Raw genomic sequence first — 24,617 nt, 5'->3', positions numbered from 1 at the left:
GAAGATGCCAGGTATCACAGCTGCCAGGTAGGAGTGTCTGTTCTTGCTCTCAAAGTGCTTATAGGTGACATATTTAGGGACTGTATAGGAAACACTCTTTTGTTCCCAGACCTCTGAGGATACTCCAGCTGGCCTAGGGGCAATGAAGTCTCACACCTGTGAGACTGGACGGGATATTATATAGAATTCACCACATAAGGACAGGAATGCGTTGGCTCACACTCATTGCAAAGGAAACAGCATGCATAGCCAGAGGAAGGTGTTGCCAACTGAGTTGGACATTATCACTCATGTACACACTCACACTTGGGGCATCTGGACACATCAGCTGAGTGAATTCTGGTTAAGGGTGGGTGAGCTAGAAGACAGCAGAAGGGGGGAAAGAAAGCAAAGAAAAAAGAAAAGATGAAGAAGTTAGCATGCAGTTGAAAACAGGAGGCATTACTGCTGGCTGAAGGCGGCTGGAATTATACAGCCCCACAAAGCCTACCTGCCTGCCCCCAAGTGGCAGAGCCTGAGCTCATCACCTTCATGTTATCACTGAAGCACCGGAGTAAAGAAGGTCTCAGGGCAGATCCCAACCAAAAGCCTATTTTCTTTTGCCCCAGGGCACACAATTAGGATGAGCTTCTGTTGTCAGAAAAAGGCCACTAGATCAAATAAAAAACACTAAGATGTTAAAATACATATACACAAACCCAAAAAACCCTGATACCAGAGAACGAGCGTAGTGGTGAACAGCCGATCTTCACCAGCAGCTGCTGTGACTTAGCAGGACCACAGCAGGACCCTGCGCACGTTGTGTCCTTGAGCTGGGCCTGGTCCAGCGGTCAGAGCCTAAAACCAACATGGCTCGGACTGCTGGCCTTCCCACCAGGCAGCCTATGGGGTTTTTAGAAGAGGCCAGGGCTTACGCGTGGAATTCTGATGCATCCTGGGCCACGGCTAGGCTGGGCTTCCTGGAGGGCAGGCCCTGGCTGAAGTAACAAACTCAGAAAACACTCCTCTGCAAACCCTGAGAATCAAATGTACCCAGACGCTCAGGCGCTTTCTCAACCTCTGGGCTACCTGGCACCATTTTTGGGAATTGTGAAATTTGAAAATAAAAATAAACCACCTTTTATTTATTCATTTATTTTATGGTTTGAACGGCCTTTATTATTTATAATGGGAAGTGGAAGAGGAGGGGACAAGACAGCTCCGGCTCCAGGGGCAGAACCAAAGACTCACTCTGTCATTATCCCCCCTCCGCCGCCCCAAAACTAACCAACCTTTTAAACTGTAATATAATTTTAAACAAAGACAACACTAAACATAATGACAAAATGGGAGAGAAGGTGTAAATTAGCTGTGCCCTGCCCTCGTGTGAGATGGATGACTGCCTGGAGCTCCGAACTTCCTGGTGTACGTCCAGTCGCCTCTGTTCCCAGCACCAAACAACCAGAGGGCCAGCTGTGGTCAGGACTGAGCTTTGGGGAGCTTAATTCCTACAAGTCAACACACTGACTCCTGATCTGCCCGAGAGAGGCTGCCATGGCACATCCCCCACTAGGCGTGGCTAGAACCCAGGAGCAGAAAGTATGGCCACTCAGAGGCTGGGGGCAGAAAGCAGCCAGGTGGCTCCCTCACCACACCAACTACACGAGGGAAAACAAAGGTCTTCGGTCTCGGAAGCAAGTGCCTCAGAGTGGTACAGAAACTGCCCTCCACGGAACAGCTCTAATCTTGGGCTGGCACTGTCCTTCCCTGGAGGCAATAACTCTCACCGTAGGTAATAATCAATCGCAGCAGAGAAAGCAGCAAAACCTCCACAACCAATGACCCCGGCCTTTAAGCCCGCTGCAAAGCAAACAGAAATGGCGTTACGTGTAGTGACGAACACAGGCCGCATTCAGGAGTCTGCCTGCCCCATGAATGCAGAAACCCGTGGAAGCATTTGAAGTCATTCAACAAACCCATCAGATCCACAAGACTTCAACGAGCTGTGTATACAATCTACTCTAGTGTGCTTTATATAAGTGTGCATTTGGCTTTTCTCACTCCGAAGAATTACTATTTGCAGCTTCATGAAATAGCCCCTCACAGGCAGGAAACTGGTTAAGAGAACCAGCCCTTGGAAGCAAGTGAAAGCACACAGCCTGTTACCCTGATTTGTTTATGAAATAAATTCTTGGGAAGGTGATCAAAGCAGTCCCAGAGGGAGCCAGGCTTCTCAGAGTCCCTGACAAAGCGGAGCGATGGGAAGACCAGAGGAAAAGCTACTCTATAAATCACAAATGGCTGTCAGAGGAGCAAAAGCAGCTTTTAAGGACAGCAAATCATCCTGCCTCTCAGAGAATGAGAAAACAGCCTATTTGGGTAAATCAGGGCACGGCAGAGGGGAGAGTGGCCCAGCAATGGACACTGTGCAGAGTCCAGACACTGACACCCCATATCACACTCTTGACGGGCACGCCAACAGGGAGAAGTGCAGGGGACTGGTTTCTTTGTTGTTTACGGCTGACAACCTGACATTTGGCTTTCCATGGGTAGGAGTCTAAGAATCTTCAACATGAAAAGACATGACTGTATAACTTACATACAATATTAAAACTGACAGTTGTACAGTATTAACAAAAATGTCTTAGCTACTTGAAATGCACAGAGCTCCGAGTTCAGCACGGCCTGCCGTTTGGAATAAGTGGGCTCTCGGGAGCTGAGTGAGACCTAGCCATGCTTCCGTACTTATCCTGCAGAGCAACACATTCCAGGAATTACTGGGAGGAAGTTCTTCCCATCTTTTCAATGTGAGCCCAGTTCTAAAATCTAGATCCTTCTGTGATTCTCAGCCATGGGTGATTTTGTCCCCTGGGGAAAATCTGGCAATGTCTAGAGACACTTTCAGTGATCAACTAAGGGATGCTACTAGCATCTAGGGGGTAGAGACCAGGGTTACTGCTAAACATCCTACAATGCAAAGGACAGCCCTACTCTCCCTCCAGCAAAGATTTACGTGTCCAAAATGTCAATAGTGCCAAAGATGAAAAATCCTGATCTAGACACTAGAAGTTTCCAAAATGAAGTTAATACAAAAGTAAATGTGATTTACTTCTCAGAGGGAAGAATATCAAGTGTCCACATATGCCTTGGGCTGTCCCTGAAACACTCATACATTTGGAAATGTTAACTACAGCATGTTGTCCGAAGCCACAAAGAAAACCATGTGAGAGTTGTTTACTAACCTCTGAAACCAATGGCTCCTCCAGTGATGCAGCCACTAATGACACTGTTCTTCCAATCTGATTTTCCCCGGTACTGTGGGTGGAGAAGTGCAGTTTAGAGCCAAAGAAACAAGCCAGACAAGATGATTAAGGGGGAAAAAACACAGCGTTTCTAGCTGGCTAAATTAGTCCCTCCCCAAAGGAAACCTAATCTTCTTTGCTTTCGAAAGTATAGTTCCTAATTTGAATGTGTTCTTGGATGCTTCCTGAAGGTGGTATCAGAGTGCAGAAACCAAGCGTACAATTTGACAAGTAATCAAAATCTCTTTGGTTCTCCAATAAGTCCCATGGTTAAAATCATTAACCAACCTCTGGGGTGCCTGGGTGGCTCAACTGGTTAAGCATTGGACTCTTTTTTTTTTTTTTTTTTTATATATATATATGAAATTTATTGACAAATTGGTTTCCATACAACACCCAGTGCTCATCCCAAAAGGTGCCCTCCTCAATACCCATCACCCACCCTCCCCTCCCTCCCACCCCCCAAGCATTGGACTCTTGATTTGGGGTCAGGTCATCATCTCACAGTTCGTGAGACTGAGCCCAGCATCTCAATCTTGGGATTCTCTTTCTCTATGCCTCCCTCTCTCACACTCTCTCTCTCTCAAAAATAAATTAATTAAAAAAAACAACTTAGGGGTGCCTGAGTGGCTCAGTCAGTTAAGTGTCTGACTTCGGCTCAGGTCATGATCTCACAGTTCATGAGTTTGAGCCCCGCATCAGACTCTGTGCTGACATCTGAGCCTGGAGGCTGAAGCCTGCTTCAGATTCTGTCTCCTTCTCTCTCTGCTCCTCCCTGGCTCATGCTCTGTCTCTCATTCTCTCTGTCAAAAATAAATAAAAACATTATAAAAAAATTTTTTTTAATTTAAAAAATAAAATCATTAGGGGAACTTGGGTGGCTCAGTCGGCTAAGCTTCTGATTTTTGCTTGGGTCATGATTTCACAGCTCATGGGTTTGAGCCCCACATCGGGCTCTGTGCTATCAGCATGGAGCCTGTTTCAGTTCCTGTCTCCCTCTTTCTCTGCTCCTCCCCAGCTTGTGCTTTCTCTTTGTCTCAAAAATAAATTAAAAAAAAATTTTTTTTTAAATAAAATCATTAACCAACTTTTTTTTTTATTAATTTATTTGGAAAGAGAGACAGTGCAAGTGGGGGAGGGGCAGAGAGGGAGACAGAGAATCCCAAGCAGGCTCCGCACTACCAGCACAGAGCCCAATGCAGAGCTTGATCCCATGAACTGTGAGATCATGACCTCAGTGGAAGCCAAGTCGGAAACTTAACCAACTGAGCCACCCAGGCCCACCTAACCAACTTCTAACAGAGACATGAAAAGATGCTCAACATCATTCATCAGGGAAATGCAAATCAAAACTAAACGAGGTATCACCTCTCACCTGTCAGAATGGCTAAAATCTACAACACAAGAAACCACAGGTACTAGTGAGGACATGGAGAAAGGGGAACTCCCTTGCACTGTTGGTGGGAATGCAAACTGGTGCAGACACTCTGGAAAAGGGTATGGAGTTTCCTCAGAAAGTTAAAAATAGAACCGTTAGGGTGCCTGGCTGGCTCAGTGTGAATATTGACCTCAGGGTCGTGAGTTTGAGCCCCATGTTGTATGGAATTGTTGAATCACTACATTGTACACCTGAAACTAATATTACGTTGTATGTTAACTAACTAGAATTTTAAAAACTTAAAAAAATAAAATCATTAACTTCTAGCTTACAAAAAGAAGTAAAAAATAACACAAGCCCAAATCATAAATGCACAAGAAGTTTACATTATGGACTAATGGTCCATACTCGCTAAGAGTACCAGACATTTCTGATCTGCTTTCTAATTAACATTCAGAGCATTTCTCTTTAGAAGTCATAACATGGCACAGGCAAGGCTTTCTCAGAAGGCAGAGACACTTACAGATTCTACCAAGCACTCGGTGCAAGAAAACATGGCGCCCACAATGGCAAAATTTTTGGCGTAGGACATCCCTCTCTGCCCCATGTCTTTAAGAACTTCTTTCGCTGTCGGCGTACGGTAAGGATCCTTAGGGTCAAAGCCCACATTGGTATCAATGCCGGCAGTGAATACCCCAAATGCACCTCCCAATACAAATCCTAAAAACAAACAGAGATGAAGATTTCTTTGGCATGTTTTCTGGGTTACTGTAATGAGGTCCTACTCGAATAGCACATTTTGGATGGCCACCAGCAAAGAGGACGCTCCCTGCTGCCCCCTCACTCCACTTTGCCACTCAAGCTCTCCACTTACCTGGTTTCCACATCACACAAGCTAAGAACTACCTTGCTGACAGCTTCTTCTTGGTCTCCCTTTGGATTTCTTCCTCCTTTCATTGTCTAAAATTCCTCAAGATTCAATCTTTAACCTTTCATTCTGTCTATACTCAGACATTCAGCTGTTAACTCTGCATACCACTCCTGTGACAATGGTGACATTCATAACTGTCACTGAGTACCATGTGCCAAGTACTCTGACACTTTATAGTCACAGCTTCATTTATTCTCCACAATAGTCCCATGAGGTACATACTATTATCCTCTCCATTCTGTAGCTGAAGCAACTGAGGCTCAGGGAGTAACTTCCCTAAGGTCACAAAGCTGCCAAGTGGCAAATCCTACAGTGCTGTCCCCATCTCCCTGAGCCTTCCTGAGCCTGCTGGGCATTTCCATATACATGTCCTCTCATCACATCAAGGTCAATGTTTAATGAAATCATGGGCATCTCCCGTCCAGACTTTCTTACTTATGGCTCCTTCTTTCCAGTCACTCTCACTTCAAACCTCAAGGGTATTTTTCTTTTTTTTTTTTTTTAAAGTTTATTTATTTGAGAGAGAGAGTGCACATAAGTGTGCAAGAGCAGGGGAGGGGCAGACAGAGTGGGAGAGAGAGAATCCCAAGCTGGCCCTGTGCTGTGAGCGCAGAGCCCCATCTGGGGCTCGATCCCACAAACCGTGAGATCATGAACCAAGCTCAAACCAAGAGCCAGCTGCTTAACCTACTGAGCCACCCAGGCTCCCCCTCAAGGGCATTTCTGACTGCCTCTTTGCTTTCCTCTACAACCCTACGTTCACAATTACCATCCTAATCTAGGGCCTTTATCACTTCTACCCTGGAGCACTACAAAGACTTATTCATCATTTCAACAAATATGCAAGTGATGTATTAGAGTCAGGCACAATGATGAACAAAGACCGAGGCCAGGCCTCACAGAGCTTCACTTTAGCCAATTCCCTGTATGGTCTCCCCAAGCACCAGACTTTCCTTCACTACATTCAGTGCTGGGTCATCAAGTTCATCAATTACCGCCCTAATGCCTATAGGCAAAACGCCCAAATACTCAACCCCACTTGCAACTTGAAAGGACATTTCTCTTCCTCTTAGTCTACTCCCATTCTCTCAATCCTTTAAGATAACAGCTGCAATCTCACCTCCTCATGTAGCCTTCCCCAAACTAAAAACGAAACAAAATAAAACAAAACAAAACAAAACCCCTCTCTTTGCTTTCAACTATACTTTACATCTGCAACTCTCGCCATATTTGTTTCTGGATTGTCTTTCATTCTCAATGAGATTTCAACTCCTCTGCAGATGTGGCCAACCTTTTTTACAAGAGGCACCCCATACATTCTCAAATCCTCAAAAGGTTTAAAAAAGAAAAAAAAAAGGGGGGGGGGAAGAAAAGGGCCAACGCCAGACGTCTTTCCCCCTTGTTCACCGCCATCTAATCACATTGGCGTCAATGGCCTTTCCGTTTTTCAGACTTCAGACTGGTTCCCACAAGACCCTTGGCATTTGCTGTTCCCGTTTGTCTGCAGTACTCTCTTGCCAGGTTCGTTCTCAACATTCTTGTTTCTCTATATATTAAAATGTTAGCTTCATGAGAACCAGGCTCTTGTCTTGTCTCCCCCTGTCCCTCCACTACCAAGCATGAGATAGTTGCTTATGACAATTTGTTGAAAGAATCCTTATTTAAAAGCGAATCAACGAATGAATGAACGAAGCCAACCATTTTATAACCAACCTCCAGGCGCCGGCCCGAACAGTACCGATTCTCTGATCCAATTTCCAGAGGCGAAAACTAACCTCAGGGCTTAGAGTGGGTTTACTCGAGTTCATGGATCGAGGCAGGGGTGTAGTCAAGGTCGAGGTCCACAGGCTCCTCGCCTCCCAGGCGCGTGGTCTTCTTGGCAGAGGACTCCTCTGCCGTCCAAGCCCTCAGCCTCCCAATGCTCCCCCCGCCCCCCAATCTTGCCTCACCTCCCACGCAGGCCAGCGCTGCCTTGAAGGCGCAGCTTTCCATTGCCTTCTCGATCATCTTCTGTTCCTCACTCTTGGTGGGGCTCGGGATCCCACCCAAACTACTAGGCTCCAGAAGCCGGGGCTGACGCTTGTCGCCCACCAGGTATTGCAGAAGAAGGCTGTACTGTAGCGGGGCTTCGTCGGAACCCGCCGCCTCAGGCGCGGAGCCCCCCGCACTGGGGGCAGTCGCCGCCATGACTGTAGATGCTCAAGAAACCCGGACGTTCTTCCCGCAGCAGATTCCGCAAGCTTCCCGTTGAGGGCCTGCGCGCCTAGCCACCGTGACGCAACGGCAGATTCGCCACAACCAGCAAGACCAAGAAGCTGCGGAAGCAAAGTCCGTTCGTGCGCACCGGGCGTAAGAGATATCATGTTCCCCCAAAGCCTCTTGGGAATACTGAATCGGTCTCGTGCAGTATCCAGTGGCACTGACAAACAAGATTTAGAGTCCACAGAAAGCGCCCTCTGCTTCGGTCCTGCTGCGCGGGGGGTACCGGGATTTGTAGGCCAGGCATTTCCCAGGAAGCTTTGCGCGGGCACTCGCCTGGCGGCCTCCTCTGAAGCTCTTGACCGGGTGGGGAGCGGTAGCACGCCCGCGAGGCTGCAGAGCGCCGGAGTGACGGCAGGGGACGCACGCGCCTCGCCACTGCTTTTCGAGCCTCATCATTCCTTGAAGAAGGGGGTTGTGAGAGGTAAATGATGGAAGGTGTTTTGTAAATAAGTGTGAAAGCGTGGTACAAATGTATGCAATATATGTTTTGTTTGACAGTTAAACCTTTGAGGAGAGAGAAGGGGCCCAACAAATGAGTGAACAAATGAGCTAAGCTAGCCAAGTATAAGAAAAATCGGAAGGATGGTAGGAGGTGGAGGCGAATGGCCAGATGGAGAGCTCAAGGCTGAGGCTGCTACTCCCTCCAGCCAGTTGTTGTCAGTGGAATTGGGGACGTAGGGCTAGCATTGCCATGGGAAGCCTGATTTATATTATGTTAAACCAATTAAAGTGTTTACCAGCTTGCAAACTCAGAACCTAAAGGTAAACTGTGAAATAGTGCTATATATGAACCCAGAAAAACTTTTACAGTAGCTTTTATGGTACTAAAATAGATCCCATACTGTCGCACTGATCCAGCAGTGTATTTGAGTGTAATAGCTAAGAGAAACATAAATGCAAACAGAGGTGGTGAGCGTTGCCAGGCAACATAGGCAGAGATGCTTCTTTGGTACCCAGAGTGCTCTGTGCAGCCAAGCACAGCGTATGATTCCCCCTGCTTCTGTCCCCACCAGGCTGCTAAATAAGCTGCTCTGAAGGTCCCGCGTGGATTCCCAGTTGTTGAATCTAATTCAGACCTCATTTTACTAGACTTCTCAACATTTGACACTGTTGACTCCTCCCTCATTTTTTTTTTTTACAGTTTATTTTTATTTATTTTGAGAGAGATAGAGAGCAAGCAGGGGAGGGACAGAGAAAGAGGGAGACAGAATCTATGTGGAGCTCGAACTCATGAACAGTAAGATCATGACCTGAGCCAAAATCAAGAGTCAGAGGCTTAACCAACTGAGCCACCCAGGTGCCCTCCCCTCCTTTTAAAATTTTTTTTAAAAAAATTATTTACTTATTTTGAGAGAGAGACAGAACATGAGCAGGGGAGGGACAGAGAGAGAGGAAGAGAGAGAGAATCCCAAGCAGACAGGCTCTGTGCACTGTCAGTGTGGAGCCTGACTAGGGCCTTGAACTCACAAACTGTGAGATCATGACCTGAGCTGAAATCAAGAGTCAGATGCTTAACCAACTGAGCCACCCAAGCACCCCCTTTTTTTAAAAAAAGATTTTGTTAATGTTTATTTATTTTTGAGAGAGGGAGAGAGAGAGAGAGCATGAGCGGGGGAGGAGCAGACAGGGGAGGGGACAGAGGATCTGAAGTGGGCTCTGTCAGCACAGAGCCAGATGTGGGGCTCGAACCCATGAACCGATCGTGACCTAAGCCAAAGTCCGAGGCTTAACTGACTGGGCCACCCAGGCGCCCCTCCTCCCTCCTTTTCAGAGATTTCTCCATATTTTTGGTGAGCACCTCTCTCTCCTAGTTTTGCTGCAGCCTCTCCAGTTGCTCAGTCTTCTTTGCAGGCACCTCTGCCTGACCTTTTCTTGTTGGTCCTCCAGGGCTTCATCCTTTATTCTCTTCTCATGCAACTCACTCCACCAGAGCAACTCATCCTTGTGGCCTCTACTGCCATCTCTAATGCATTAATGACTCCCAAATCTTCATCTCCAGCTTAGACCTTTCTTACAAGCACAAGAACCAGACATTTCCCATAGGCACCTCTAACTCAACACACCCTGCTAACCACCCTTTCCTTCCAGATGAGTGAGGAGCCCAGGGCTCTGATTCATGCTGAGGTTGTAAGAGCCACAGATGGATTTGAGAGAAGTTGGGACAGCCCCACCCCCACCCCAGCCACAGGCAAGTCCCAGGTAAGGCAGCCTTGGAAAGCAAGGGATGGTTTAAATAATTAACCCATGGGACTCATTAGAGAGCAATAATCAATCCCCAGATGAAGGGTATGCATTAGAGTTCCGGTGAGATCCAGGTCAGCACGTGGAGAAATTTCATGTGGCCAAGGCACATGAAGGAGGGAGCCTTTTACGGAACATCCTTGGCCTGGATCATAGATGGGGAGAGAACAGTTACAGACACTGATCTGGTATCTCTCTCTACCCACCCATCTCCTTCCATAGGTGGAATGGGTTTCACCTGATGGAAAACTTGAACCTCTTCAAGTATATTCTGAAAGTGAGAAGTGGTTTCCCATGTCTGTTTCCCTGGGCTGAACCTTTGCCAGTAGTCTAGGGATTTATCTGGCCCTGACATCATGGGGAGTCCAGCAGCCTCATGTGACAGTTTGGTTCCCCACTCCCAGGCTGTCTGTTCTGGCCACAAGGATAGGGGGAGCATCTCAGTGGGTCAGAGAGAACAGGAGGCAGTTAAAAATGAACCCTTCATGGGAAGTGTTGTAGGGAGAGTCAGAACACTCTGAGTGTCTGAGTATCCGACTCATCACTTGAAAGGACTCCGGATGAACGGGAGGAGGGTCTGGTCATACCATACCCCAGGTGGCCGGGAGACCCCAGCTCACCTGTAGTTCTCTCAGCGTGCTGCAGGAGCCCAAGAGTCAAAGAAATAGCACAAGTGGGATAGAATAAGGAGATCCTAGTGGAAAGTGCATTGTGTCCTATGTGGATTTGAACTGTATATGAATTTGGTAACGGTGAGTAATCTGAATAGTCCTGTTGCTGGCAGGAGGTATGGCCACATAGATATTCTGAATAGCCAACTGATTCACTGTAGATAGTGGGTACTAGACAAGTGACTTTCTTTTTAAAGGGACTTGGCCCATGACCTCCAAAGCCAAAGGATCTCTAGGAGCTGAGGATGGAAATATGGTGTCTAAGAAACTCATGGAAGGAGAAGATATTAATAAGAAGTGACTGGGTTGCCTGGGTGGCTCATTCGGTTAAGCATCCAACTCTTGATTTCTGCTCAGGTCATGATCTCACGGCTCATGAGTTCGAGCCCCACGTCGGGCCCTGTACTGACAGCTCAGAGCCTGGAGCCTGCTTTGGATTCTGTGTCTCTGTCTTTCTCTGACCTTCTCCTGATCACACTCTGTCTCTCTCTATCAAAAATAAATAAACATTAAAAAAATTTAAAGACCTAGAAGTCTGCTGGTAAACTGCTTGTGATTATGGATGACTTTGTTCTTTGCTTCTTGTGTTATTCAGTTTCCTTTTATGCATGTTAACTTTAAAAAAATAAAAAATTTTAAAACCTAAAAAAAATTAAAGAGAATCCATTCAAGTTACAAGAAAGCAAAGGATCAAAAGGACAAAGTGTTTTTTTTAAATGTTTATTTTTGAGAGAGAGAGACAGGCAGAACGTGGGCAGGGGAGGAGCAGAGAGAGAGGGAGACACAGAATCTGAAGCAGGCTCCAAGCTGTCAGCACAGAGCCCGATGCGGGACTTGAACTCATGAACCAGGAAATCATGACCTTACCCGAGGTCAAATGCTTAACCAACTAAGCCACCAAAGCACCTGAAAACATAAGGTGTTTTTTCTTGTAAAGTTCATACACTTTTCTCCAAATCCTAAGATATTTTGCTACCTTGTTACTTGATATTTAACATATATAGTAATACCTTTCAATATCTCAAATAAAGTTGTGATTGAAAATCATTTGTATTGAAAATGGTTTCTATCTAGTCATGTGGGTTTTCAAAAGCACATTATCAAATCACCCCACTTCTTGGAAGCAGTGGTCAAGCCATGTCCTGTGAGGAACCTCCCTCTGTCCACTCCTCTAAGAGAGGCAGGATAAGTTCTCTACCGTTTGGGCTTTTGAAGCAAAAAGAATAACATAACATTTCTAGAGGAGGGCTGAAAAATCAGTGTAGCTAATTTGATTGTGAATAAATAATCACTGCTTTATTACTAATGGCATAAAATTTAGACTTCTGAAAAACTTTCTTTGGTGATCCTTATCTCTTGAGGTTCTAAAACTTTGAGATAACAGGGGCACCTGGGTGGCTCAGTCAGTTAAACATCTGACTTTTGATTGCCACTCAGGTCATGAGCTCACGGTTCCTGGGATTGAGTTCCGAGTCGGGCTTTGCCCTGACAGTGCAAAGCCTGCTTGGAATTCTGTTTCTCTCTGCCCCTCCGCTGCTCGTTCTCTCTCTCAAAATAAATAAATAAACATTAAAAAAAATAAGACTCTCTTTCCAGGTTGAACTTTCTTTTCTGCATTAGATAGGTGACTTCACTTGGTGGACAACCACCCCGGTTCCAGGCTCACACCCTCAAAGTTCCCACTGATCCTCTATTTAAAATTTGGTAAATTGTTCATCATGGATTGTTTTCTTCATAATTTTGGTTTTTAAAACATTGCATTAAAATATTATTTATCTTGGGGCACCTGGCTGGCTCAGTTGGTAGAGCATGTGACGCTTGATCTCGAGGTGGTAAATTCGAGCCCCATGTTAGGGATACAGATTGCTTAAATAAATGAATAAGTAAAAAATAAAATAAATAAACAAATTTATTTGTTTAATAAATAAAATAAAATAGTATTTCTCTTGATTATTAAGTTTTTTGACATCCTCTTAAAGTTTGGTCTTACTCTTCACCCTTGCCCCAGCCAGGGATTTCCGGAAGAGTCTGTTACCAGCAATGGAGTGCCGGGGCCAGCTCCAGCTTATTCATAAGAACTGATTATTGAATTTTTGGGATTTCTTTTAACTGGTTATTAAGCATGGCCATAGTTCTTATTTATTTATTTATTTATTTATTTATTTATTTATCTATCTATCTATTTGTTTATTTATTTATTTTTTTATTTATTTATTTTGAGAGAGAGAGAGAGAACGAGCAGGGGAGGAGCAGAGAGAGAGGGAGAGAGAGAGAATCCCCAGCAGCCTCTGCGCTGTTAGCGCAGAGCCCAATGCAGGGGCTCAAGCTCACAAACCATGAGATCATTGGGGCGCCTGGGTGGCGCAGTCGGTTAAGCGTCCGACTTCAGCCAGGTCACGATCTCGTGGTCCGTGAGTTCGAGCCCCGCGTCAGGCTCTGGGCTGATGGCTCGGAGCCTGGAGCCTGTTTCCGATTCTGTGTCTCCCTCTCTCTCTGCCCCTCCCCCGTTCATGCTCTGTCTCTCTCTGTCCCAAAAATAAATAAACATTGAAAAAAAAAAAAAGTTAAAAAAATAAAAAAAAAACCATGAGATCATGACATGAGCCGAAATCAAAGAGTCAGACACTTAACTGGCCGAGCCACTCAGGACCACTAAGCATGGCCATTATTTTAAATTATATACACTTACAATTAAATCCTACTAAAAATAAAGGCAATATATACTCAGAACTCATCACTTCCTGAATATTTTACTCCACTTTCTTATTTGTTGGGGGAGGTCATGGAGAAAACGTGACTGCTGATGACCAGTGAACTGGATCCAGGCCCTCGGAGGCTCCTCAGCCCCTCCTCTGGTTTTGGAATGTGGGTTCTGCTGGACGCCCTCACTCCCAGAGGCTGCTCCAAGGACACAGCCTTGAGTTAGTTCGGTGGTGTTCAGAGCAACTGGACGGCATACATGACTGAACCCAGGTGAGGCCTCTGTCTCAACTTGTGAGTGTGGCGAGTGGGCGTGGAGACCTGCACCTCGTGGCTCCCCATGACTAGCCTCGTTCCCTTGCTTATTAAACTTTCCACCCAGCAGCCTGGTGGCCTGCCTCTTGCTTCGGTCTCTCCCTGCTTCCTGTGTGGGGGCTGGTTTCAGATCACACCTGGGAAGCCTTGGAGGAGCCTGTGAACCAGCCTTATCGTCTGTGCCCTTGAGGCTATTAATGCTTATTGTACCCGTGTAATAGAAGTGCTCCTTAATGGGTGTCCTGCTGGCATTTCTTCTCAGCTTTGTGATCAGTGACATCATGTTGGTGGCTTGAGGTTGGCCATGATGGAAATATTTACACCATAGAAATCAGTAAATGTTGTAAGTCAAAGCTTTTCTGTGATTATTGTTCAACATCTGCCAGCATACCACTCACTACAAGCAAGCTTTGGGAACCGAGAACACCTTCCTATTTCTGAGGAAACCGGTAAATGAGGGAAAATAAGGCAGAAAAGTAAGACATGAAGTTCTGGTAATGTGTAGGAAATTTCCAGGAAATCCTGACTGATCATTAGAAAGAGAGGGCCTCTGGGACGCCTGCCTGGCTCAGTCAGTAGAGTATGTGGCTCTTGATTTCCGGGTGGTGAGTTTGAACCCCATGTTGGATGTAGAGATTACTAATAATAATAAAAGAGAGAGAGGGCTTCTTACTTCCATGAATGTAACACCATGTTTGGTATCATTTTGGACCCCTTGTGTGGACAAGATGTGGCCCAGGAGCTCCTCTGGGGCTTTTAAGTACACTTCTTGCTTTTGGTCCAAAGGCAGTACTGTAGCACCAGGGACTACCTGCACCTTCTCAGAGGATGAGGGTCAAAAAAGGCCCCTCTAAGTACACAGTGGCTATTCAGTTCAGAAGGCTGCACAACATGATTTTTCATCAAGGGTTGCAAGAAGGGCTGGGGCGGTGCACAGCCCCATGTCCTGAGACTACTTTCATGGCCAAAGGAGAAAGGCTGGAGGTCCTCTGGGTTGAGAATGAGCTTTTCTGGGAGGAGCACAGGGTGCGGCTTTGCTGGCGCCAGGGCACAGGGCAAGCGCACTTCTGTATTATTCGTTATAACTCCTGGACAGCTGATCGATCACCTGCCACTCGAGAGCACTGTTGATCTATAAGGAACACTGGCAGGCAGGCCTCCAATCAGACTAAAGAATAAGATGGGCTTGCTCAGGGGGCCCCTGGGTGGCTCATTCAGTTAAGTGTCTGACTCCTAGTTTTGGCTCGGGTCATGATCTCACTGTTTCGTGAGTTCGAGCCCCGTGTACGACTCTGTGCTGACAGTGCAGAGCCTATTTGGGATTCTCTCTCTCCCCTCTCTCTCTGCCCCTCCCCCATTGTGCTGTCTCTCTCAAAATAAATAAACTTTTTAAAAAATTAAATAAATAAATGGATTGTTCAGGTGTAGGTCAAGAAGAGTTTGTAGGATTGGAAGCAGGTCTGGGATTCAGGATGCTGAGGCCAACCTGGGCTTTAGAGAAGAACTTCCATCCCTCCACCCCTACCCAGGAGAAGGGGCTTTGGCCCAGGGGTGGGGGCTCTCTGAGGTCTCAGGAGGCAGCACCAGTGTGGGGGTTGGCAGGAAACACTCTTGCCCATGAACTGGGAGCAGAAGCCAAGTAGGAGGCCTCAGAAAGCACAGAAGAGCCTGAACCTATCAGGGGAGCTGTTGGGGGGGGGGGTGGAGTTGGATCCCAAATCAGGGTCTCTGATGCCAGGAGAGCAGATCTGAGAGACAGACCAGAGAGCTCACCTAAGTGTGTGTGTGGCTTTTATTGGGCATCCACAGGTGGAAGCTTCTATGGGACTACTGGGTTCAGGTGGATCTAAATTAGAATTTATTTTCCTTCCCAAATGTGGTCTTACTGAGTTTCCCATCTAGGTGAAATGGTGATTCCATGAATTTAATTAGGATTAAACTCTTTGCATGCTGCATCCCCTAGATACCATCTGACTGTTTTTCAAATCCATCCCTTATTTTTAAAAAAATTTTTTTAAATGCTTATTTATTTTTGAGAGAGAGAGAGAGAGAGAGAGAGAACATGAGTGGGGTAGGGGCAGAGAGAGGGAGACACGAAATCCAAAGCAGGCTCCAGGCTTTGAGCTGTCATGACGCAGGGCTCAAACCCATGAACTGTGAAAACATGACCTGAGCCAAAGTCAGATGCTGAACCAACCAAGCCACCCAGGTGCCCCAGGCACCCCTTTTTTTTATATCCATTGCCACGGCCATATTTTGGGCTCTAGTCGGTTTCGTTTAATAGAATTTTAGTTGTTCTTCATACCTACTACCTTGCTGTCCTCCAAAGCATCCAGAGTGATCTCTCAGCACAGAAATGTGATTAATTCCCTGCTCAGAATTCTCCATGCCAGGATAAAATCTAAACTCAAAATGTTGCTTTTATAGCTTGTGCCCAAGAAGACAAATAGGCTCCAGTCCACATTTGCTCTCATTGGAACATTTCCATTCCCAATTGTCTGCTTTCCATACCTCTTTTGGATCTAGAAGTGATGGCTCAGAATCATTCTTAATAATTTGTGATCTGTAGTGTTTGAGAGATGAGTTTGGACTTTTTGACTGTGTGTCATTTCTTTGACTTGTGCCCTCTACTCAGTCAAGGACAACTGTTAGAAAATATTTGTTATTATTATTTCTTAATTCTTTTTGCCTTTTCCCTATGACCTACGATAGCTATGGTAAGAGCAAAGGCATCCTGTGCTGTTTCCAGTGAGAGATCCTTAGACCGTAGCCTGATTCTGGTGGGTGGTCTTAATGCTCTGGAACAAATTTCTCCCACAGCGTAATTGTTTGGAGGTTTTACTTGCTCATACCCAGCAATCCAGATTTGCTTACCATCTCTTGTGCTGTTGCTTTGGCTTTGCTTACACAAAGCTATTGGAGATCTGGCAAACAATCTGGCAGTCTGGTGGATTGCTAGGACCTACTTCAGACTCGGTTAATGAACCATCCACTTTGCGGTGTCTGCACTAGGGTCACAGTGATGCCAAGTTGTGATCCTGGCTTGATCTGAAAAGTATTGGAAACGATGGAAATGTGCATAATGTTTTTCTAGCACCTCACGCTTCCAACTCAGGAAAGCGTTAGGAGGCTTCAGGAACTAGAGGCCTCCTCCTGCTTTGCTGGGAGATGAAATGAACAGTGAAAAGAACAGTAATGGTGACTTCCCGAAGTTACCTACGAAGTTGGTGCGAGATCATGACCTGAGCCGAAGTCAGATGCTTACCCAACTGAGCCACCCAGGCTCCCAAAAGACCAGCCTTTTTTTTAAAAGGGACAGATAAAACATGTAAAAGCTGTGATACAGCATTCATCTACAGGTGAAATCTTTTAAAGGAAACTCACAATTAGGGGCGCCTGGGTGGCTCAGTGGTTAAGTGTCTGACTTTGGCTCAGGGCATGATCTCACAGTTTGTGGGTTCAAGCCCTACATCGGGCTCTGTGCTGACAGCTCAGAGCCTGGAGCCTGCTTCGGATTCTGTGTCTCCCTCTCTCTCTCCGGCCCTCCCCCGCTTATGCTTTTTTTTGGTATAAGACCTTTTTTCTCTTTCATTCTAAGATGTCCTGATGTGCTTTATTTGTGTGTGTGTGTGTGTGTGTGTGTGTGTGTGTGTGTTTAAGTTTATTTATTTATTTTGAGAGAGAGAGAGAGAGAGAGAACGAGCAGGGGAGGAGCAGGGAGAAAGGGAGAGAGAAAATCCAATGCAGGCTCCTTGCTGTCAGTGCAGAGCCCGATGCGGGGCTCAAACCCATGAACTGTGAGATCCTGACCAGAGCCAAAGTCGAGTTGGCCACCCAACCAACTAAGCCACCCAGGCGCCCCTGTCCTGATGTACTTTCATATTTTTTTCCTCCACTTATAGTGTCTTATCTTTTTTTAAAAATTTTTTCTTTATTTTTGAGAAAGAGAGAGAGACCGGGAGAGGAGCAGAGAGAGAGGGAGACAGAAGATCCTAAGCAGGCTCTCTACACTGACAGCAGAGAGCACCAGGCGGGGCTTCAGCCCACAAACCGTGAGATCATGACCTGAGCTGAAGTCAAATGCTTAACCAACTGAACCACCCAGGTGGCCCTAGTATCTTATCTTGTGAATAAGTCCTTATTTGAAAATTTAAAAAGTTTTTTTCTTGGGCTTAAAATAATAACCCTCTGGATTTTTCTCACACCTATTTCCAGTCCTTCAATTTCCTTCCCCAAGCAACCTGTTACTATTTCTTAAATGTCTTTCCAGATGTATTTTATCCACATGTAAGCATATTTGTGTGTGCATATGTGTATTTTTCTCCACTTAAAAATCTGTGGGTGGTAGCTTCATATTTCCTACCTAGTGTGCACCTTACTTTCTCTCATGCTACATTTTAGAGATATTTCATGTTAGTGTATGTGATGGTTAATTTTATGTGTCCACTTGATTGTCATTGTCTTATATTGTTATAAATATGTGTGGATACATATATGTTTGGCAAACATCTTTATTTATTACCTCTCTTATTCACTTATAATGTAACATAAGATGTGTTTAAGTATTAGGGTGCCTGGGTGGCTCAGTCGGTTGAGCGTCCGACTTTGGCTCAGGTCATGATCTCATGGTTCATGAGTTTGAGCCCCGCGTCAGGCTCTGTGGTGACAGCTCACGGCCTGGATCCTGCTTCAGGTTCTGTGTCTCCTCTCTCTGCCCCTCCCCCCCTCATGCCCTCTCTCTCTCTTTCAAAAATAAATAAGCATTAAAAAAAAGATATATTTAAGTATTGTTAATTTAAAATTATTGTATTCAAGTTACTACATAAGGAGAGGAGTAAACGTCCGTCACTCAAGAACTTTACCTCTTATGGGGAAGAGGTTAGTGTGTTTTTATTTATACACAGGATATTTTTATCATGTTAGGTGGAATTATGATCTTGTCATTGTCTTCTTTGAAGAGTAAGCATGGTTTAAGGAGACGCTTATGGGTGCCACGTTGACAAAGGGTTGACTTGTGATGTTTGATTTTATGTATCAACTTGACTGGGATGCGGGTACCCAGATATTTGGTTAAACACCATTATGGATGTGTCTGTGAGGGTGTGTCTGGACGAGATTTACATGCGAATCAGGAGAATGTCCTCCCCCATGTGTGTCTTGTTTAATTGGATGAAGGCCTGAACAGAATAAAAAAGTGAGGTAAGGGAGAATTTGTTCTCTCTGCCTGTCTTCACGCTGGGACACAAGTCTTCTCCACCTTTGGGCTCAGACTAGAACTCACACCCTTAGCTCTCCTAGTTCTCAGGCCTCTGGAGTCAAACTGGAACTCTGCTATCAACTCTCCTGGGTCCAGCTTGCGGAGTGCAGATATGGACTTCTCAGCCTCCCTAATCATGTGAACCAATTCCTTATAATAAATCACTGTATATATTGGTTCTATTTCTCTGGAGAATATGGACTAATACAGCATACATTGAGTTTTCCTTAATCATTTTCAATGACCAGATTGTAGTTCAAATAATGAATGTGCTATGATTTAATCATTTTTGTTGCTGCACAGTTAAGCTCTTTCCAGTTTTCCAGTTTTTTTTTTCTGATTTCACCAGTGGATCAGTAAATATCTGTCCACATACATCTTTGTGCACATATGCTACTAGACCCGAAGATCAAGGAACGTGGTCTTGATGAATCTTAAAGGTGACATGTATGTGTGTACATAGATGTGTGTGTGTGTGTAACACATATATGTCAGTACATGTTTTGTATGGCATCATGTGCCTTAGAGTCCAATTTCTCAAAAGGGAAATTCTGTAAATGTGTATGTTCCATACAATGTTAGGCAGGCACGTTGTGGTTCCCTAATACATATTTTAATACAATAATAATTTTCAGAATAGCCAGTCAACTCATATAATATGACTAGCTAAGTACCAGTAGGGACATTATCTTTAAGTGGGTCTCTTGAACTGCATAAGCAGAGAGAGTGCTTTTCACAAGTCAAAGGATGTTGGCTATTCTTTACAGGAAGCCAAATGAGTCTCCTTGGGCTTCTTCTTGTAACAAACACCCACTAGAATTATGATTTTGGAATCATTTCCATTGCAAATCCCCTCTTTCCACACCCCTTTAAAAGGCAGCTGTGATATTTGGCTTCTAACCAAGGCCTGCTGCACCAACAATTCTCTAAATTTTATTTATATTTCATGTGCAGTATGCTCAAACTCTCACTTTCCCAGGTGCCAGATGCTGGTTTGGATATACTCCAGTGGAAAGTGCTTTCCTGTGAAATAACAAAAGTAAAAGGCTGAACAAGCTGCCTCTTTATATCAGACTTGCACCTAGTGGACCAAAGTTAAGTATGCTAATAATGACTTCACTCTTTTCCCAACTTTGTGATCCCCCGAATTCCCACTTCACCTACCTCCACACCTTTGCTTCCATAGGATATAAATGCTTATTTGTAGTCCTTTTACATCTCTTCAGTGTTCATTTGAAAATGTCAGAACGTAGGATCTATCTGTCTCACGTGATTTCAGTGGTGCCTAATTTGATCCACTGATGGGTATTTCAAATATGACTTTCAGGATTTTTCCCTTTTTAAAAAGTAATCTCTATGTCCAACGTGGGACTTGACTGACATCAAAAGTCTCAGGTTCTCTCAACTGAGCCTTCTAGTCACCCCTGCTTGCAGGATTAAAATAAATTTTTTAATGTTTATTTTTGAGAGAGAGACAGACAGACAAACAGAGTGTGAGCAGGGGAAGGGCAGAGAGAACAGGAGACACAGAATCTGAAGCAGGTTCCAGGCTCTGAGCTGTCAGCACAGAGCCCGACGCAGGGCTTGAACTCACAAGCCATGAGATCCTGACCTGAGCCGAAGTTGGATGCTTAACCGACTGAGCCACCCAGGTGCCCCTCCTTTCAGGATTAAAAACAATTTTTTTTAAATGTTTTTATTTTGTTTTTGAGAGAGAGAGAGAGAGAGACACGCACACACAGTGAGATCAGGGGAGGGGCAAAGAAAGATGGAGACAGAATCTGAAGCAGGCTCCAGACTCTGAGCTGTCTGTCAGTGCAGAGCCCAATGTGGGGCTCGAACTCACAGACTGCAAGATCATGACCTGAGCTGAAGTTGGACGCCCAACCGACTGAGCCACCCAGGCGCCCCCAGGATTTTTAAAGATATCTAATAACTTAATGTCTGTTATGTTCATAGCTTTAATATATTTTCAGTAAAAAGTGATGTTTCCTTTGTGTTTTATTGTAAGTCTGCCCCTGCAGTGGCAGAGAATTTTGGCATGACACTTTAAGACTTAACTCAGAATTTCCTTTTTGTGATAGGAATCTTGCTTGTTTAAAGGCAGTCTTCAATCCACAGATCATTCTTGTGAAGTGAGCAGATATATTAGGTGGATACTAATAAAGCAGGTGTAAGTTTTAGGGCTGCCAATCCACTCTAGGCTCCCACCTCCACCTCTTTCATCAGTTTGTGTGGTTAACATTTCACTGAGCTGAAAAACGACAATTCCTTGTTCTAGCCTAGACAAATTGAGAACCATAGGCATGAAAATTTGTGCCAAAATCTTGCGATGATATTGAGGTTTAAATTAACTCTTGTAAAGTGTGCTATGATGTGTGTGTGTGTGTGTCTGTATGTTTGTGTGGGTGGAAAGCCGCTATAAAGTTGAAATACTTTGCTTGCCTGCCAGTATCTCTTCACATACTGGGCTCTGGCAGATCTCATTTTTTCACTCTTTCCATTAGATGGCGCTAGATGCCCAAGAAATAACTTCCAAAGGCATGGTGGAGGGCGGTGAGAGGGGCGTCTTTTCCTTTCACTGGGTGGCTGGTAGCAGAGCACACACACAACTGAAAGTCCTCTTCTATTGCAGGTTGGCACAGTATGCATTTTATTTTTTCGTGTGTATGGGGGGGGGGGGGGGAAGGCTTGCCACAGACCACCTGTTCAATCCAAGCATAGGGTAGCATCTTGCCAGCTGGCAATAAATAAATAAATAAATAATTCCTAGAATTTGTCTTAACTATCAACAGACTTGATAGAAAGTATAGAACCGATTCAGGAGTGCAGCCAGCATGGATTTAAAGCTGCTGCGGCATCTGTTTCATACACTTGCGGAGATGGAAGAGAGCCACTCACTGTGACCTGTGGACTGAACTCCCACAGCGCAACCCGCGAGCCACTCGCCAGTCTCAAGGACTCCCTCATGTGTGCCTAGCTCCCCGAGAAATGCAAGAGGTGGCGTCCTCCAGTCCTCTTAAGGTAGACGAAACATACACAAAACACACGATAGAGAAATAAGTGCTAGCAAGCCCCAGCCTGATGAAGTGGTGATTGTGTATAGATGCTAAGTACTTGTAAGCATTCCGAGATGGGGTACGAAATGGCCGGTTAGGCCTTGCGCAGGGAAAGAGAGAGAGAGAGAGAGGGAGAGAGAGAGAGAGAGAGAGAGAGCGAGCGAGCACTCGAGTAGGGGGACTATGGGAATGTTTGGAGAAGTCCAGAGAGAACTGAGAGCTCGGAGGGTGGGGGACCAGTCCAGCTCCGCACCGACTGCAGCCTCAGAGAGGCCGGCTCGGTGACCCCTCTCCTTTCTGCACTTAGCCTCTGGCATGCCCTCAGAGTGGGGCGTTTCCGGCCAGCCTTCTCCTTGGGCTCTTTCCCGAGCAATTCGGCCACGCGGTGGAAGCCTGCGCGGGATCGCCAGCTGCAGCAGATTAGGGCCCAGAGCGCGGCCCGGGACAGCCACGGAGGGGGCGGGCCGGGGGCGGGTCGGAGGGGCGGGCAAGGGGGCGGGCCCTGGTGGGCGGGGCTCTCTTCTGCCCCTCGCCCGCCGCCCGCCTCAGCCGCCGCCGCCGCCGCCGCTGCCGCCGCCGCCTCCGCCCGCCGCGAGGACCGAGGGAGCGGGGTTGCAGCCGCCTGCCCGCCCGCGTGCCCGGGCTGCGGTGGGCCAGGATGTCGGGCTTCCTGGAGGAGCTGCTCGGCGAGAAGCTGGTGACGGGCGGCGGCGAGGAGGTGGACGTGCACTCGCTGGGCTCCCGCGGCATCTCGCTGCTCGGGCTCTACTTCGGCTGCAGCCTGAGCGCCCCCTGCGCGCAGCTCAGCGGCAGTCTGGCCGCCTTCTACGGCCGCCTGAGGGGGGACGCCGCGGCCGGGCCGGGGGCCGGGGCCGGGCCGGGGCCGGGGGCCGGGGCGGCCGCGGAGCCCGAGCCGCTGCGCCGCCTGGAGATCGTCTTCGTGTCCTCGGACCAGGACCAGCGGCAGTGGCAGGACTTCGTGCGGGACATGCCGTGGCTGGCGCTGCCCTACAAGGAGAAGCACAGGAAGGTGAGCTGCGCGGGCCTCGTTGGCGCCCCTGGCCTCGGTGCGCAGCCCGCGCGTTCGGGGAAGCGGGGTGTTCGCCGGCCCCACCCGCAACACGCGGGCCCCTCGGCCCCGCTCCTGTATCTTTGCACACGCTTCCCCTCGTGTCCCTTAGTGTCGCCTTCCTCTGTCTATGCCCGCCTCCGTCCGAGGATCCCGCCGGGTTGGGGCTCCCGCGGCAACTCTTCGGTGCGGGTGCCAGGCCGCGCCCGTGGGGGAAGTTTGACACCCCCAGGCCCCCGATCCCGGCTTCTGACCCGAGGAGCCAAGAGCCAGATCCCCACGCGTCGGGAGCCTTGCTTAGTGGGCGGCTGCGCCGGGGGTCCCGACCCCGTGACCCCCAACCTCCGCCGTGGGCGCGGGGAGGGGCTGTTTCCTTCCCTCAGCCTCCAGACTCCCGGCGGATACCTGTAGTGGTGGGGGGTTGGCGCTCGCCCCCTACCCATAATGCCCAAACCAGGAAGTTTCCTCTCTCTGAGAGGAATCTTCTTTTCAGGGGACCCCTTCCCCCGTGACCCGGGACTCCGAGGCCAGGCCGCCCCGTGCCCCGGAGAGGCAGCCGCTGACCGTGGCTTTGGGTGAGAAGGGCGCTTACTCCTTTCCCCTTCTCCCTCCTCCCTCCTTCCTCCTCCCTCCGCCCCCGCGGGCTCGACTAGTGGCCACCGGGGAGCTTTTCATTGTCTGCCTGTCCAGCAGTCCTCCCCAGATGCCTCTCAGGCGCAGGAACAGACCCGTCTTTGCAGGTCTTAGTTGCTTGGTCGGTGGGCCACTGTCGTCTTGGCACACTTCGAAATTAAATGCTGAACTGATCCCTTAGGTTAACTGGAAAAACGAGGCTTTGGGGAAATTTATACTTCGCTGTCAACTACTCATTCCCAGCATTTTGCTGCTGAAATTAGTTTGGGTTTTTGAGTGCATCTGTTGGATGAAGCTGTCTGTTTTAATAAAAGGGATTCAGGAAATCTTGTCATAAATCGAAGCAGGAAAAGTTTTGGAGCGTTCTTGCTTAATTTGTATGCGTGATGCAACGTGTGAATCCTGCACCTTCCCTTTCTGAGGAGAATCTTAGTTTATGGAGTGGACAGGAGAAGAAGGGCTGTTCTGGGGGTGTGGAGGTGCTCCTGGGGAGGATGGTAACGGCATGCCATGTGTTTCTTTTATGTCTACAGACTCTTGTTGAGAAGCATGATTTAGATTTAGTAAGACCAAAAGGCTTTATATTGTGACCCCAAATGTCTTGAGTAAATCATCTCCAAATAGTGTAAGGTGCGGATTTAGGATTTAAAGCATGAAATACAGTTTAACAAATACAGTTTGTAAACTTCACATTGGAAAAACACGAGCTCACTAACCACACAGAGGCAAAACTTGGCATTTTAACCACTTTTTAGGTGATCTTGCTCATAGTTGGGTTATATACTTGATAGTGCATGAATATGAATGGCCAATCCTTTTT

The 24,617-nt window shown here is 46.8% G+C and overlaps 2 protein-coding genes across 2 annotated transcripts in view; one reads left to right on the top strand and one right to left on the bottom strand.

The window, feature by feature from the left end:
- Positions 1 to 1,118: 1,118 nt before the first annotated feature.
- TIMM22 (translocase of inner mitochondrial membrane 22) lies at positions 1,119 to 7,826 on the bottom strand. The gene is made up of 4 exons (XM_030296605.1): positions 7,540 to 7,826; positions 5,183 to 5,379; positions 3,222 to 3,294; positions 1,119 to 1,839 (listed from the first exon to the last, which is right to left on the bottom strand). The coding sequence occupies exons 1-4, from the start codon at positions 7,775 to 7,777 to the stop codon at positions 1,763 to 1,765; spliced, it is 585 nt and encodes a 194-aa protein (XP_030152465.1). The 5' UTR covers positions 7,778 to 7,826; the 3' UTR covers positions 1,119 to 1,762.
- Positions 7,827 to 22,708: 14,882 nt separating this feature from the next.
- Positions 22,709 to 24,617, top strand: part of NXN (nucleoredoxin) — a 162,044-nt gene continuing 160,135 nt past the window's right edge. The window contains exon 1 of the mRNA XM_030295981.1: positions 22,709 to 23,125. Coding sequence (XP_030151841.1) covers positions 22,754 to 23,125 — 372 coding nt within the window. The 5' untranslated portion in view covers positions 22,709 to 22,753. The remainder of the gene's footprint in view (positions 23,126 to 24,617) is intronic.

This window comes from Lynx canadensis, chromosome E1, assembly GCF_007474595.2.
Source record: "Lynx canadensis isolate LIC74 chromosome E1, mLynCan4.pri.v2, whole genome shotgun sequence".
Taxonomy (NCBI): Eukaryota; Metazoa; Chordata; class Mammalia; order Carnivora; family Felidae; genus Lynx; species Lynx canadensis.
Note: the sequence above shows the minus strand (reverse complement) of the source record. Positions and strands in the feature narration are given on the sequence as shown.